Source organism: Microcaecilia unicolor, chromosome 6 (assembly GCF_901765095.1).
Source record: "Microcaecilia unicolor chromosome 6, aMicUni1.1, whole genome shotgun sequence".
Taxonomy (NCBI): Eukaryota; Metazoa; Chordata; class Amphibia; order Gymnophiona; family Siphonopidae; genus Microcaecilia; species Microcaecilia unicolor.
In genome coordinates, this window is record NC_044036.1 from 191,341,854 (window position 1) to 191,359,301 (window position 17,448).

At 46.8% G+C, this 17,448-nt stretch overlaps 1 protein-coding gene across 1 annotated transcript in view; it reads right to left on the reverse strand.

Moving 5' to 3' along the window:
• Positions 1 to 1,009: 1,009 nt before the first annotated feature.
• The window catches only part of RHOA (ras homolog family member A), a 49,885-nt gene continuing 33,446 nt past the window's right edge, over positions 1,010 to 17,448 (reverse strand). The window contains exons 4-5 of the mRNA XM_030205456.1: positions 12,189 to 12,319; positions 1,010 to 2,262 (exon numbers count right to left, since the gene is read on the reverse strand). Coding sequence (XP_030061316.1) covers positions 2,089 to 2,262; positions 12,189 to 12,319 — 305 coding nt within the window. The 3' untranslated portion in view covers positions 1,010 to 2,088. The remainder of the gene's footprint in view (positions 2,263 to 12,188; positions 12,320 to 17,448) is intronic.

Genomic DNA, 17,448 nt, shown 5'->3' on the forward strand with positions numbered 1-17,448 from the left:
GGATTTCCAGAAAATTGGAGCAGCTTAAGGTCAATACCTAGGAGTAAAGGACGAAGATCAAGGGTGTCTGATTTTAGGGTTTGGGAAAACATAAGTTCAGGAGACCATCACTATCATTTTGCACTTGGTCTTTGACACTACATCTTGGGTTGCTCCCAACAACTCTAGCTCTGGAAGTTGGCTTCATGCTCTGTCTTGGTCTACTGTGTATCAGTTTGAACCCGCACAGTTTTTATACACATGAAGGAATCTAGGATGTGTATGGCCTGAAACTTACTGAGATGAAAGGCAGAACATCAGGAGCATTCAAGTGCAAGATCTAAGCAGCAAAACAACTGAGAAACAATAGGTGGTCAGTGCTGGGGTAGGGACTGTCAAGCAGTACATATTTTTGAGTTCAGAACTGCCCCCCCCCCCCCCCAGTTTTTTTTTTAAATTAAGGTTTTCAGTTGAGAAAGCTCTGGGGAAGGCTTTCTGGAATAAGGTTTTTATACAAAAAAGAAAACTGGTATTGCACAGCCCTACACTTTTTTTAACCATTCAATTTTTTTTTTATTTTGAAATACACTCTAAAAATAAAAATACCCTAATGCAGAAAATATAAGTAACATTATTAGGAGTTCCAATTACAGCAAAAAGTCCTACATCTAAACTGATGGGAATGCTTTTTCATTTCCAACATCATGATATTCTACATGACACTAATACAGAGTGGGGCTCATTTTCAAAGAACACTTTGAAAGTCTAAGTGCTTTGAAAACACACATCAGTATCTACTACATAACTAACATGAAAATGTTAAAATTTTCATTTTAATTTCCAAAATGGTTTCAAATTAACATATCACTCCAAAGTTTAAAGCTGCAGTGTGTGAAACCACATTCCTTCCCCATCTTAAACCTGACTTCTGCAAAGTACAGTACAGTCTCTATTATTCGACCTTTGCTAATCTGACCATCCAGCATATCCAACAGACACACAGTGAGATTGCATTTATTTCTATTAAAAATTAGAACAGTAATTATGTTTTAGTGCTACAATCATGCCACAGAATGCTTTGTTTATGCATGGTTTTCCATATCATCCAACTTTTCATTTATCCAACAATGGGTTGGTCCCATTTATGTCAGATAATCAAGACTGTACTGTAAAAGCAAAGTCTATTAGAATGGTCTTTCCAATGGTGATTATAACCTATAAAAATTGCCAAAATGGCCTGTACAGCTGGCACACTTTGATGAAATTCTTAGTGTCAAGGATTAGATCTGAACCTTTAGTGCTTACACATTTGATGAGGATTGCAAATTTCCTAGCAAAAAGGCCTTAACTGCAACTGAGTGTATGCAGACCATAACTAGAGAGGGCGCTGTTCTTCTGAATAAAATATAAACTCAAAACAGAGTTTACCAACCTAGTCCTAGAGGCACCCCAGCCAGTCAGGTTTTCAGGATATCTATAATGATATTTGCATGCAAATCTCTCTGGATATCCTGAAAGCTGACTGGCTGGGATGCCTCCAGGACCAGTTTTGGGAACCACTGCCTTAAACAAAACAATGGGCTGCAAGGTGCTCTGGGCCATTTTCAGAAAGGAGGGAAAGCACTGTACAACCTTTATATTACATGTTAGACAGACAATAGTTACGACACAGTCTATCACTGGACCCCCTATACTTTTTCCTGGGCCTTCTAGTGGAGAGGGTCAAACTTCATATTTTGCCCAGTGGCTATTTATTCCACTTCAGAGACCATCCTCTGCAGGAGTGCACAGGATAATTACTAAAGGAATGTCAAAGTTAATTGTGTGTGTTCAGGTGCTAAGAAAGTGGAATTGTTAAAAACAGACAAAAACAGAATGGAAAAAAAAAATCATAGTTGGGTTTTAAATACTGGTAGCAAGATGGTTTAAAAACCTGTAAGAAACATAGATAAACGGAAGGCCAGTAATCATATTAACATTACTCCACATTTGTCATTTTAAGTGACAGCCTGGTAAGGTTGGTGCTCCTTGGCTGCCTTCTTTTGACTTTTCTTTTGTTGTTGTTGTTGTGGATGATGGTGATGGTTTTGTTTGGATTCTTTTAATATTTTAAATAAGGCGACAGCCAGATTTCTTCTTTCCTCGTCTGGCTTGCAAGGCTGCTCTTGTAGCCATTTCGAAAACTTCCCTCACACCATCTTTAGTCTTTGCTGAACACTCCATGTAACCAAATGCACCAATTCTGTTTGCCATATCACGACCTTCCTCAGGCTTCACTGGTTCCTGTGGAAAAAGGTTAAAAATTGTTTGTAAGCCTTAAGCACAACTACAGAATCTGACAAATTTAGAAGCTACACTGAATGCTCAGTTTGTCTTGCTATAAAGCAACTGGGAACACAGACTTTTAACCCTAGTGGGGGCCTAAATAGGTACACAAAAGTAGGTGGACTATTCCACTGCACTTAAGTACTAGAATAAATTCTCAAAACACCTACCTACTCATATATGTATTGAGAGATGCTCATCTTACTAACAACTACTCAAACTTACTTATGACGAGAAAAAGAGTTTTCATACATTTAAATAAACAAATCCACTTTTCGACAAAAGGATATAGAACAGTTTACAACAAATGTATTCCATCTGATTTACAACCAACAAACATCAACATAGTTCAAGTGGAAAATTAGATTGCTTACAATTCCAGATAATTAGCTGGTTGTCATTTAGGCTCCCTTTTATCAAGTCATGCTAGCAGCTGCCAGTGCAGTAATGCCGACAAAGTCCACCCACTTTGAATGGTCTCCATCGGCACTGCCGCGCAGCTTAATAAAAGGAAGCTGAACATAGTCCCACACTCAGGGAGCGCGACGACTCAATAAGGTCCGTACCTGAGAAAGCAATTTGATCCTTCACCCCTTGGGGAGAAACACCTTCCCCCACTTCGCATCGAATTGCACTCCAAGATACTCCAGACTGAGTAGGAACCAGATGACTCTTGTCCATACTGACCACCCAACCTAAGGATTGCAACACCGCAATCGCTCGGTGACCACTCGCCTCTGCTGTCGTCACCCGAACCAGCCAGTCGTCGAGATATGGATGCAGTTGAATCCCCTCCTTCTGCAGGAACGCCGCCACCACCACGGCCTTGGAAAAAATGCGTGGGGCAGTGGCCATTCCGAAAAGGAAGGGCCCAAAACTGGAAATGCTGACCCAGCACCGCAAATCTGAGAAACCTCTGATGGGGCTGCTAAATGGGAATGTGCAGGTAAGTTTCCCTCAAATCGAGAGCCTTCAAAAACTCGCCTGGTTGAACAGCAGCAATAACTGCCCTTAATGTCTCCATGCGGAAGTGACGAACCCACAAAAACTGGTTTACTTTTCTGAGATCGAGAATAGGCCGAAAAGCCCCTCCCTTCTTTGGAACCACAAAGAAGATGGAGCACCGACCTGTGCACCTTTCGAGAGGAGGAACAGGCACAATAGCCCCTATCCTTAGCAGGTCTCACAAACACTGCAGAACCGCTGTACTCTTGGCCCGCGATACACAGAGGGACTCCAGAAAAAAGTCTTGACGGGAGAGAAGAATTCTAGCTTGTAACCTTCTCGCACCACATCGAGGACCCACTGGTCCGAAGTAATTCTGGCCCACTCTGGATGAAAAAGAGAAAGCCGACCACCAATCTGCTCTCCTCCCGAGTGGATCTGCGCCCCATCATTGGGAGGCCCGAGGAGCCCCCTGACGAGAGGGGGGGTCCAGCCGGACGCTTCTCGTTACGAAAGGAAGAATGCTGCCAGGCTGCATTGGACCGCCCCGGAGAGCCGGTTGATATCGTGTATCTGGATTTTCAAAAGGCGTTTGACAAGGTACCTCATGAAAGGCTACAGAGGAAATTGGAGGATCATGGGATAAGAGGAAATGTCCTATTGTGGATTAAAAACTGGTTGAAGGATAGGAAACAGAGAGTGGGGTTAAATGGGCAGTATTCACAATGGAGAAGGGTAGTTAGTGAGGTTCCTCAGGGGTCTGTGCTAGGACCGCTGCTTTTTAATATATTTATAAATGATTTAGAGTTGGGAATAACTAGCGAGGTAATTAAATTTGCTGATGACACAAAGTTATTCAAAGTCGTTAACTCGCGACAGGATTGTGAAAAATTACAGAAGGACCTTACGAGACTGGGAGGCTAAATGGCAGATGACGTTTAATGTGAGCAAGTGCAAGGTGATGCATGTGGGAAAAAAGAACCCGAATTATAGCTACGTCATGCAAGGTTCCACGTTAGGAGTTACGGACCAAGGGATCTGGGTGTCATCGTCGATAATACACTGAAACCTTCAGCTCAGTGTCCTGCTGCAGCTAGGAAAGCGAATAGAATGTTGGGTATTATTAGGAAAGGTATGGAAAACAGGTGTGAGGATGTTATAATGCCGTTGTATCGCTCCATGGTGTGACCGCACCTTGAGTACTGTGTTCAATTCTGGTCGCCGCATCTCAAGAAAGATATAGTAGAATTGGAAAAGGTGCAGCGAAGGGCGACTACAATGATAGCGGGGATGGGACGACTTCCCTATGAAGAAAGACTAAGGAGGCTAGGGGTTGAGGGGAGACATGACAGAGGTATATAAAATAATGAGTGGCGTGGAACAGGTGGATGTGAAGCGTCTGTTCACGCTTTCCAAAAATACTAGGACTAAGGGGCATGCAATGAAACTACAGTGTAGTAAATTTAAAACAAATCGGAGAAACGTTTTCTTCACCCAATGCATAATTAAACTCTGGAATTCGTTGCCGGAGAACGTGGTGAAGGCGGTTAGCTTAGCAGAGTTTAAAAAGGGGTTAGACGGTTTCCTAAAGGACAAGTCCATAAACCGCTACTAAATGGACGGGAAAAATCCACAATTCCAGGAATAACATGTATAGACTGTCTGTACGTTTGGGAAGCTCGCCAGGTGCCCTTGGCCTGGATTCGCCGCTGTCGTGGACAGGATGCTGGGCTCGATGGACCCTTGGTCTTTTCCCAGTGTGGCATTACTTATGTCTCTCTGAAACGTGACCTCAAGGCTCCCAGCCTGGAAGTAGACTTGGGTCTATCCTCCGGAAGACGTTGGGATTTGGAATCCCCCAAATCTAACAATCTTTTCTAGGTCTTCCCCAAAAAGCAATTTCCCTTGGAACGGCAATTATGAGCCTTGCTTAGAGGCAGTATCTGCGGCCCAATGACGGAGCCACAGAAGACATTGAGAGGAAATTGACAAGGCCATGAGTTTGGCCGAAGCATGAACCAAATCATACAAGGCATCCGCCAAGTACGCCAGCCCAATATCCATAAGTGACATCTGAGGAGTTCCCGGCATATCAGACTCCAAAATCTAATCCATGACAGAATGTAGCCAACTGAGAAGCTCTAGCCGCATAAGAACTACAAACAGAAGCTTGAAGTGTCAAAGCGGCCACCTCACAGGCAGGCCTCCAGTCATCTGTCTTGCATATCCTTAAGTGCCACACCACCTTCCACTGGAAGAGTAAGTAGTCTTCTTAGTGACCGCCGTCACCAGGGCATCCACCCTAGGTAGAGAAAACTGCTCTAAACGGTCCGCTGAAACCGGATCCAGCCTGGCCATAGCCCTAGCTACTTTCAGCCCCCCCATCCGGATCCGCCCACTGGGCTGAAATCAACTCTTCAATAGCTTCATGTACCGGAAAGGTCTTAGAAGGTAGTCTGGTACTAGCCACCTTGGGGTTGACCGCCTGAGAAGCCTCAACCTCAGGGTCCTCTATATTCAGGGCTTCCAGCGTCTGAGAGATAAAGGAGAACAACTCCCCCTTATGGAAAATCCTCACAGTGGAACAGTCCTCCGGTTGGTCAGTAAGGACACTGTCCTCCATGTCCTCTACCCCCGTCTGCTCCGAGAGAGCCACCACGGATGAAGCTGCAGGCGACCGTATGCAGGACCCCTCCTCAGACCCCAAAAAAGCCAAGGCTTTTTAAGGGAGGAGAAATCCTCTGGGGAAAAACCCAAAATCTCTTGGTTACCCCCAGAGAGAATCAAAGGCCGAAGCTGTCGCAGCCATGTGAGGGGGGGGCAAGGCCCTGTTCAACAAAAACGCCTGATGGAGTAGCAAAATAAACTATGGCGAAAATCCCTCCGCCACAACGGAGGAGGTCGCAGCCAGAAAACCCCTCCGCCACAACGAAGGAGGTTCCCATGGCACCTGCACCATCGCCCACAGTGCCTGGGCACCCCCCCCCCCCCGACTCCCCTACCAGCGGAGAAGCAGCTTTGGCCAAAACCGCTACCGGAGCTGGCTCCGCAACCGATCGCAAAATGGAGCAAGAATCACCAGAATCTGGGCGGGAAAGCATTCTCTCGGGGGGTGTGTGTGTGTGTGGGGGGGGTGACCACCGCTCTGGCGAGTCCTGCCAAATCAGCGCACCCCGTGCTGCAAAGGTCTGCCGCCGAACGCCAGTTTCCCGCATCGGGAACAGCATTTTACCGCCTCCGCTGCCATCGCCCATCCCCGAACAGGAACCCAGCAGGACTTACCCCAGACTGGGAAAGCGCGGGAACTGACAGCTGAGCCGAAGAAAAAAAAACTCAGACTCCACTTCGAGGCAGGCTCAGACAAGCAGGCAAAAGAAAACAGAACTTGGACAGCAGTAACACAAACCTGCTCTCAGCAAAAACACACTTCCCTGTGCTTCTCTTTTAAATAAATTCTATGGTTCTCTCTCTCTCTCTTTTTTTTTTTTTTAGTAAGGAGGCAGAAACAAAAAGGGAAGAAAAGGAGCAGCAAAAGCCTGTTCAGAGGGAATTTGAGGTGCAGCAGGGACCCAGCAACTGCGTATGCTGCCAAAGGGGACACCACCAGTCTGCCACCCCTGGCTCAAACTGGCCACCGGCCCAGGAGCACCCTCAGAGGCCTTGGGCCCAGAAGCTGGAGAAAAAGCTGTCCACCACCTGCTGAGATAGAGACATACTAACTGAGGAAGGAGCTGGCCGTCTGACATCACTGCCTTTAGTTTATCTCCACCTGCTGGTAGGCGGACTTAATCCACTAGTTCCAGGATTCATCTGCTGCAACTACTACTACTACTACTACTATTTATCATTTCTATAGCGCTACAAGGCATACGCAGTGCTGTACACCATACACAAAGACTATCCCCGCTAAGAGCTTACAATCTAGATAAGACAGTACACAGACAGAACAATTAAGGGTATTTTTTGCCGCCTCTATGCCAGCCTCAAATGTCATACTCCGGTCCATTGCAGCAGTATGCAGTCCCTAGAGCAGTTTTAGTGGGTGCAGTGCACTTCAGACAGGCGGACACAGGCCCATCCCCCACCACCTGTTACACTTGGGTTGGTAAATGTGAGCCCTCCAAAACCCACTGTACTCACATCTAGGTGCCCCCCTTCACCCATAAGGGCTATGGTAGTGTTGTGGGTAGTGGGTTTTGGGGGTGGTTGGGGGGGGGGGGGCTCAGCACACATGGTAAGGGAGCTATGCACCTGGGAGCAATTTCTAAAGTCCATTACAGTGCCCCCTAGGTTGCCCGGTTGGTGTCCTGGCATGTGAGGGGGACCACTGCACTACGAATGCTGGCTCCTCCCATGACCACAGGGCTTGCATTTGTTCGTTTCTGATATGGGCATCCTCAGTTTCCATTATCGCCGAAAATCAGAAATGACCAAGTCTAAGGACGACCATCTGTAAGGTTGACCTAAATTTCCAGATTTGGGCATCTCCAACTGTATTATCGAAACGAAAGATGGACGTCCATCTTGTTTCGATAATATGGGTTTCCCCGCCCCTTCATGGGGATGTCCTGCGAGGACGTCCTCAGAAAAACTTGGGCGTCCCTTTCGATTATGCCCCTCTAGGCGTCCAAATGGCGGATGAAATTTAATGTGAACAAATGCAAGGTGATGGACATTGGAAAGAATAATCCGAATCATAGTTACTGGATGCTAGGGTCCACCTTGGGAGTCAGCACCCAAGAAAAAGATCTAGAGTCGTTGTAGATAATACGCTGAAATCTTGTACTCAATGTGAGGCGGCATTCCTCGCCGCAGCATGCTGAGAGCCACCACTCCATACTGAGCCGGGCCGCAGGGAGCCACATGAGTCTGCATTGATAATCCTGAGATATTGGAGACCACCGTTGAAGCAGGAAACACTGCAGAGGTCTCGGGTGCGCTCTTGCCCAAGGCACCACTTCCAAAGTGGCCGTCATCGACCCCAACAACTGGCCAAGCTCGCGGGCGAGGCATCCTCAGGAGCAGACGGACCTGGTTCTGAAGCTTGCACCGCCTTTGCTCGGGTAGGAAGACCATCCCCGAGGCTGTGTCGAACCGGACCCCCAAATATTCTAGAGATTGAGAGGGGGTCAGGTGACTTTTGGCTATATTGACGACCCAGCCCAGAGATTGCAGTACTGAGACCACTCTGGCTGTAACCTGATGACTCTCTTCTGCAGAGTCTGCTCTGATGAGCCAGTTGTCTAGGTATGGGTGAACCCGGATACCCTCTCGCCTGAGAAAAGCAGCTACTACCACCATTACCTTGGAAAAGATTCGGGGAGCTGTGGCGAGGCCAAAAGGCAAGGCCCGAAACTGGAAATGTTTTCCCATCACCACAAAAAGCAGAAACCTCTGGTGCGGGGGCCAAATTGGTATGTGCAAGTAAGCTTCTTTCAGGTCCAGAGACGTGAGAAACTCTCCTGGCTGTACCGCCGCTATGACGGAGCGCAGAGTTTCCATGTGAAAATGCCATACGTTCAGAGACTTGTTGACTTCTTTTAAGTCTAGGATAGGCCGAAAAGACCCTCCTTTTCGCGGCACCACGAAGTAAATGGAGTAACTTCCAGAGCCGCATTCGGCAGGAGGCACGGGGGAAACCGCCCCTATGTGAATCAAGCCTTGCAAGGTCTCCTCTACCGCCACCCGATTGGCGGCAGAACCGCATCGGGACTCCACAAACACGTCTCTTATCGGGGCATTGAATTCTATTCTGTAGCCTTCTCTGATCAGGTCCAAGACCCACTGATCTGAGGTAATCTTGGCCCACTCCTCAAGAAAGAAGAAAAGTCGTCCTCCTATCACAGGAATCGAGGAGGGGGCCTTCGCACCATCACTGAGAGGGTCGCCCTTGAACTCCAGGTCTTGAGCCTGCTGCTGCGGAACGTTTGTCCTAGCGAAAGGAGTTCCTCTACTGAAAACGGGCACGCGAAGTGAACCCAGCAGAACGCCCCGGGCGGTACCTTCTAGCTTCACGGAAGCGAGGTCTGTAAGAGGAGGGAACCGCCTCACCCTTAGAAGAAGGCCACGGCCTATCCTCGAGTAAGCGCTGGGGTTTAGCATCCCCCAGGCCTTTCACAATTTTCTCCAACTCCTCACCAAACAGGAGAAGGCCTTGAAAGGGCAACTTCACCAACCTTTGCTTAGAGGCCATGTCAGCTGCCCAATGCCGTAGCCACAGAAGACGGCAAGCCGCCACCGCTACAGCCATCTGTTTAGTCGAAGCTCTGACCAGATCATAAAAGCGTCAGCCAAAAATGACTAGGCAGACTCCATCCGCAGTGCCACCTCCGTAAGGGGCTCCACTCCATCTCCGGGCTGTTCCACTGCCTGTTGTAACCAAGCGAGGCAGGCTCGGGCAGCGTAGCAGCTGCATGCAGACGCCCGTAAGGAGAGGCCTGAAATTTCAAAGGACCGTTTCATAGCTGCCACTCTTCTGCGCTTGTCTTGCGGCCATCTGTCAGGGGAAAACGCGCTGTCAGGGGAAAACGCGCCCGACGGTAATCCAAGGCCAGACTCCACTGGAGGGAATACAGAAAGCAGGGCCGCAGGGGATCCCTGCGGAAGAGCTCTTTTTAACATGTATGCACTATGCAGCAATAAAACAAATTCAGGGGAGAATGGCTCACCCTGGCCTCCCGGTTCCAGTTCGGGGGAAACAGCTCTTTTATTAGCCTCCACACGAGGCGCCCCTCCAGGCTCAAACCCCTCCGCCTCAGCGGGGGTCGCGCCATGCTGTTCCAAAATGGCGCCTGCTGCCAGATCCACGGAGCGGGAAGGAACATCGCTCGCCATGCTCAGGCCGGCTCTACTGTCTGAAAAGCACGCCTTACAGAGACCCACAGCAGATCTGCGCTTGCCCCAAACAGAACAGCGCTTAACTTTCTCAGCAGCCATCGCCGAAAGCGCGCGCCAAAATCGTCCCGAATGTGGGCCCTCCCCGGAGGCGTTACAAAATGCTCTTACCTCACCAGACCAAGTCTCCGAGCTCTGGTCACGCTGCACAATCAGAAGAAAACCTCTTTTCTGGGATCGCAGCGCCAAAGCGCAATGCGACTTTTTTTTTTTTTTTTTTTTAACGCTGTGAGGAAAGTTTGAGGCAACAGTGAAAGAGGCAAATTTCCAACTCCGGAGGATTAGTAGCACGGGAAAGGCAGGGAAAGGGCAAATCTATGTGCCTGCATCCACAGCGTGGGCAAAGACAGGGACAGGACTTGCCTATTTGTCTACTTCCACATCGGGGGCCGGGTAAGGCAGGGAAAGGGCTAACCTATTTGCCTTTAAAGTGGGCACCATCAGCCACAACACCCCTGCTACAACTGGCAAAAGCACAGGAGCCACCCCAGGCAGATTTTCTGAAGGAGCTTGAACAAGCTGCAACCACCCTGCTGGGGAGATAGAGAATACTGAAGAGGCAGATGGAGCTAACTGGCCACGAGGCACTATGGTTTTTCAGTGCTATCTCCCCCTGCTGGTTGATGGACACAACCCACTCGTATTGGATTCATCTGCTTGACGAAAAGGAACTGGAAGATGAAGTCTAAGGTAGTCCCTAGAGCCAGAGGTTATATTGTGCAGGGGAACAGTTATTAAGGACTGCATAAAATCCGGTGACATGCCATATAATATTTGAAAGACACAAACACATAATTTAAAAATAATTCTGGCTTTAATGAGCAACCCGTGCAGCTTGCATAATGGAGTGGCTCTATCAAGACATGATACCTTGAGAACAAGCCTAGCTGCAGTATTTTGGGCTGTTTGTAGCCTTTTTAGGACACCCTCTTTACATCCAGCATAAATGGAATTGCAGTAATTGAATAGAGTTAAAACCGAGGATTGAACTGTCTAAAGATGTCTGGCGAGAAAAATGATCCGATTCTCCTCAGCTTCCAAAGAGACCTGAAGGATTTTTACACTACTGAAGAAACCTGAAGCTCGAACATGAGGTGACTTGTCAATTAATACACCAGTACCCCAAGTGTAGAGTCTAGGCGGTATGACAAGCTGTCAATAGTAAAATTATTATATGCGGTACAGTCAAAGGGGTTGGTAACCACAAGAAATTTAGTCTTAAATTCAGAAGCCCAGGATTCCAATAAATCCAGGCCAAACCTAATCTTAGGAGCAATTTCTAGAAGACCAGTCCACATAAATAAAAGTGCAGAATCCCGCTGCCTCTAGCCTTTCACCTAATGGAGCCATCATAACACTGAATAGGATTGGAGAAAGTGGCACTCTCTGTGGCATCCCACAGTCAGGAAACCAGGAAGGTAAGAGAACCCGACAACTTCACTTGATACGATCTAGATTTTAGGAAGCCACAGAACCATTGGCAGACCTTCCCAAAGCAATCCAAACTGATCCAACAGGCCTAAAAGCATCAACAAGGTCAAAGGTACTTGACACATCAAATTGCATCACTAAAAACTTAAAGCCGAGACTGACTGCGGATCCTTTTTTAGGTTAAAGAGCATCACATATACAACAGCCACGTCCTTCTTATAGCTCTTGCACTGTCTCACTTCCTGTATTTGTAAGAAAGGCAGGCATACAAGAAGTTGAGTAACTGGATTGGAAAAAAGGTTCAAGCCTTGACACTGGCGTCACTACTCATCAATTTCAAATCTGTGCTAATTCTGTCATCTTTTGCTACACTGCCTGTATCCAACATATACGGTTTACTTTTCGTTGTAATGTCCAAATGATAAAAGGCAAAAAAATAGTTCTGGGTTTTCATATCACCATGGGTCACAACACTTGACCAGAACAGGATACAAAGTGTTAGGCATGGAGACCATCTTTACTCCTCTTTGAAAGATAACTGGTCTGGCTTTTACTTCTGTCTACTCCATGGGCTAGAATTCTAAAAGCCAACAGATACATTCAAGTGACATCACCTGTTTCATTTTGGCTAACTCCCGCCGTGTATGCTCATCATTCCTCAAGTCCTTCTTGTTCCCCACCAGGATAATTGGTACATTGGGACAGAAATGCTTCACTTCTGGAGTCCACTTCTCTGGAATGTTTTCTAAGCAATGCAAAAAAAACAAAAAACAAAAACAAAACTTAAGCACATTATATTTTACAATCCTCACCTGAACACAAATAAAAGCTTTCTTCATGAACGACCATATTACCTTAAGCTGTTCTTGTAAATGCTTCCACTGGAAGCAATGTCACACTACTAATGCTGAGACAGATTACTAGCCATGCCCCATATATTAGACACCTGTATACTCAAACAGTAAACACAAAACAAAATATGATAGCAGATGGAGACACAAGTTCTATCTGGTTTGCTTAAATTTACCACCTGAAGCATGGCAGACCTATGGCTTTTCCTTCATGTCTTTGTAACTGCTTATCCCAAGCTTTCTTAATTTTTCTTTAACTATGATTTTGCCTCCACCAGCTCCTCTGGAAGACCATACCATAAACCCATTAGCCACTAAATGAAAATATACAGCTTCCTTTCAACAGAAAAGAATTTGCTTCTTGTGCATTAAGATCTTTGTCATATCTGAATGTCATTTCGGCAGAGTTCCCTAAACCCAGTTCTGGAGGGCCATGTCTATTTTGGTTTTTGGTATTTCCTCAATGAATATGTATAACGTATTTGCATGCAATGGGCCCAAGGCATACAAATCTCTTATATATATTCATGTGCCCTGAGAATGGCAAGGACAAATGAAACTCGGATATACATATAAAGTATCACATATCATGTACAATGAGTTTATCTTGTTGGGCAGACTGGATGACTGTTCTGGTCTTTATCTGCCGTCATTTAATATGTATGTTACTGTGGAAAAGCGAAGATACTTACCTGTAGCAGGTATTCTCCGAGGACAGCAGGCTGATTGTTCTCACATGTGGGTTGGCATCCACGGCGGCCCAGGAACGGAGGATTTTTCTAACAAAAAATCAATAAAGCTTTGTGACAGCTTCCGGAGCGCGAGGGACTCACACCGCGCATGCGCGGCCATCTTCCCACCTGCTCGCGTCCGTTCCCGCCTCAGTTATATCAAAAAGCAAATAAAGAGCAACAACAACAACTCCAAAAGGGGAGGTGGGTGGGTTGGTGAGAACAATCTGCCTGCTGTACTCCGAGAATACCTGCTACAGTTAAGTATCTTTGCTTTCTCAGAGGACAAGCAGGCTGCTTGTTCTCACATGTGGGGTATCCGTAGCCCCCAGGCTCACTCAAAACAATGAACAATAGTCAAATGGGCCTCTCAACGGCGAGGACAAGATTGAACTACGAAGAAACATCTGAGTGCGCAACCTGGAACAGAACAAAATGTGGGCCTAGGGGGGTGGAGTTGGATTCTAAACCTCAAACAGATTCTGCAGCACTGACTGCCCAAACCGACTGTCAAATCAGGAATCCTGCTGAAGGCAGTAATGAGATGTGAATGTGTGGACTGATGACCACGTCGCAGCCTTGCAAATCTCTTCTATAGTGGCTGACCAAGTGAGCCACTGACACTGCCATGGCTCTAATACTATGAGCCGTGACATGACCCTCAAGAGTCAGCCCAGCTTGGGCATAAGTGAAGGAAATGCAATCTGCTATCCAATTAGAAATGGAAATGGTACGTTTCCCAACAGCGACTCCCCTTCTGTTGGGATCGAAAGAAACAAACATTTGGGCAGACTGTCTGAAGGGGCTTGTCCGCTCCACATAGAAGGCCAATGCTCTCTTGCAGTCCAATGTATGCAACTGACCTTCAGCAGGGCGGGTATGAGGACGGGGAAAGAAGGTTGGCAAGACAATTGACTGGTTCAGATGGAACTCCGACACCACCTTCGGCAAGAACTTAGGGTGAGTGTGGAGGACTACTCTGTTGTGATGAAACTTGAGGTAAGGAGCATGCACTACCAAGGCTTGAAGCTCACTGACTCTACGAGCTGAAGTAACAGCCACCAAGAAAATACTTCCAGGTCGAATACTTCAGATGGCAGGAATTCAGTGGCACCAGAGAAGTGGTATGGCTCACTTGTAATATAGCGCACCAGCAACTCTCACTAGAGAAGTGGTATGGCTCAGTTGTATTATAGGTCTCCCGCAACTCTCAGTTGTATTATAGTTCTCCCGCAACTCTCACCAGAGAAGTTGTATGACCCACTTAAAGTGTTATATATATATATATACCAGGAACTGGGCACCCCCAACAACTCTCAGCAAAGTGGCATGGCCCTCTTAAAGTTTTATATATATAGATACATATATACATACCCACATATAAAGACATAGACATATACCTACACATAAATACCAGCCACTGAGGCCACCAGCAACTCCGACCAGAGACGTGGCACGGAGCACCTAAAGTTCCATATATACTAGCAGCTTGTCATATTCTTTTTTTTTTGTAAATATTCCATTGAAAAGATGCCGAAATATGGGAGGGGCCTGGTCCGGTCCAGAGGGACTAAAGGAAAGCAAATTAGCAGGTAAGATCTAATTTCTCCTTCCTTAGCATCCCTCCGGACCAGGATTGGACTGATGGGACGTACCAAAGCCACTGAGAATATGCGAGTTGCATAGATCGCCTCCTGGCGACAATGAACATGTAGAGTGTATATCAATTAAAACAGAATGAAGCTAAGCCCAAAATGGCACCTTCCAACATGAGCACCTAGGGCACCAAGAAGTAAGATAGGTGAAAACACTCTCCAGAGACGGTACCCCAGTGAGCAGACAAATAGAGGATATGAATTCCATAATCTGTCGAGATATAGTGAGGCCGAAACAACCAAAAAAAAAAAAAAAACCTCACTCCAACTGACCAGAAGGACCAAAAAGAAGAACCAAATAGCTTGTAACAGCTCTCTAAATATATAAGAGCTCTTTTCATATGTAGCATATAATTTTCTGTGATCTTGGCCTTCCGCAGAAGACCCCAGAACAATAAGAAAAAAGTGATGGGAAAAGATGAAAATGGGAAAGTACGGTAGATAGAAAAGAAGTACCCAGATGCAGAAGTACTGCCTACATAGACGTACTTGCTCCTTGAAAAAAAATGCCAAAAAGAAAAAAACGGAAACCTGCATGAAAGAAACTTGCAGAACCTACTCTCCTAGCTGAAGGCAAGACTACTAAAAGCACTGTCTGAAGACAGTAAGAAACCATAAAGGAAACCAGAAGATCTCGGACTATCGGGCGAAGAAGACTAACTCCCTGTCACTCCATGGTCTGACAATGTCGCTAAGGCACAGAGACTGAAATCGGAGAAGAGAATACTACAACTACCAAAGACGCCGTCCTACTTAGCAAGGCTGGATGCCTGTGCCAGGTGGAGAGCATGCACTAGCCTGAGTAAGAGATAAACAAAGAGACCAGACAGGGGAAAGGTAAAATTATGTCTTACCTGATAATTTTCTTTCCATTAGTCCCAACAGATCAATCCAGAGACGAGTGGGTTATGTCCCTCTACCAGCAAGTGGAGATAGAGAGAACTTCAGAGTCTTGATATATGTAGACCTGTGCAGTCAGCCTACTCTCAGTATTGTCAATACCAAAGCAGCTGAAGAAGAAAAAACAATCCAATATTAAACTCCACTCCTGCCTCCAAAGAACCCTTGCAGGCTCCTCCTCTACCGTAAGAACGGGAGGAAAACCACTTAAGTGATAAATGCAATCATAAATAACCGCATCCTTTGCAGTGTTCCTGGAATTCCCAGTGGTCCCGTAGACAAGAAACCACTTCGCGAAGCATCACCGCTGAGAACAATGTAAATGATGCAAACAAACAACAATAAAGGGCGGGCCTCTGGATTGATCTGTTGGGACTAATGGAAAGAAAATTATCAGGTAAGACATAATTTTACCTTCCATAGCGTCCCACAGATCAATCCAGAGACGAGTGGGATGTACAAAAGCAGTCCCCAAAGTAGGGTGGGCTTCCCAAACCGCCAAAGGCCCAAAGAAAGAACTGAACCACACCAGACATGAGCACGGTACCAGGTACCAAAAACAGCCAAACTCGAACATCCAAAGCTTGAGGAAAGGCGCAATACGGCAAGAAGAAAGAATCTTCCCCACGCAGGACCCACATATATATCTGTACGCCCCCACACTCAAAGGAGCTAAGGACAACATGGAACTGTGACCCCGTGCCCAGAAAGGATCCAATAAACCAATCCCACTAAGGAATGGAGGAACCACCCAAGAGAAGGAAGTCGTGCTCACCATACAGCGATGGGGCAGTCTGCAACATGCAGGAAAGATCTGCGCTCAAAACGAAGGGGCTATGCTGAAAAGCAGCGATGGAACCGCTCACAAAATGCCGCGATGCGGCCGCGACCAAGTCGCGCACAGGGATGGAGCCGCGCACCCAATCCCGCAATAAAGCTGCGCTCAACATCCAGGAAAAGAATCGCGCCCAACCAACAGCATGACGCGATAGAGCCATGCTCAAAGAGCAATAATAGAGCCGAGCTGAACATGCAGCAAAAGAGATGTATCCAATGTGCAGGAAAGGAGCTGTGCTCAACATGCAACCATGGAACTGTGCTCAACATGCATCAAGAGAGCTGAGCTTAATATGCAGCCAAGAACCTAGATGGAGCTGCACAGATTACAGCAATGGAGCTGTGCTCAACATGCAGCAATGGAGCTGTACCCAACATGCAGTAATGGAGCTGTGCTCTTAACGTGTCGCAATGAAGTTGTGCTCAACATGCAGCAATGAGCATAGATGGGGTCCCAGAAAACCGCCAGAAAAGATGCTGTCAAGAAATACCTGGCCATGACTCCCGAGGTCCAGAGGAATAAGAGAGAAGAACTCCCAACAAAAGGAACATAAGTATCCCCGAACTAGCATTCCCAAACTAAAGAAAGCAAAACGCAGCCGCAAGGCAGATAGGAAGAAAACAACCGGCCAGGCCAAAAACCAATATGAAGCTGTCCCCGAACTGGAAACCGAGGAAAACCAGCTAAGGGCCAGTCAACTCCGGAGCTAGAAAACATCTACTTCCTTGCTGAACTCCTAAAGAAGAGCACCGGAAAATATCCGTCAAGCAGGCAATCACTGCCTCCTACACGAAAAAGAGAAGGAGTGCCCAAACAGCAAGGAGAGAGGCACCTGAACAAGAAAAGGCAAACCAGAACTTCCCTATGGCAGGGAGGAAAAACTACTGCCAAACCAGAAA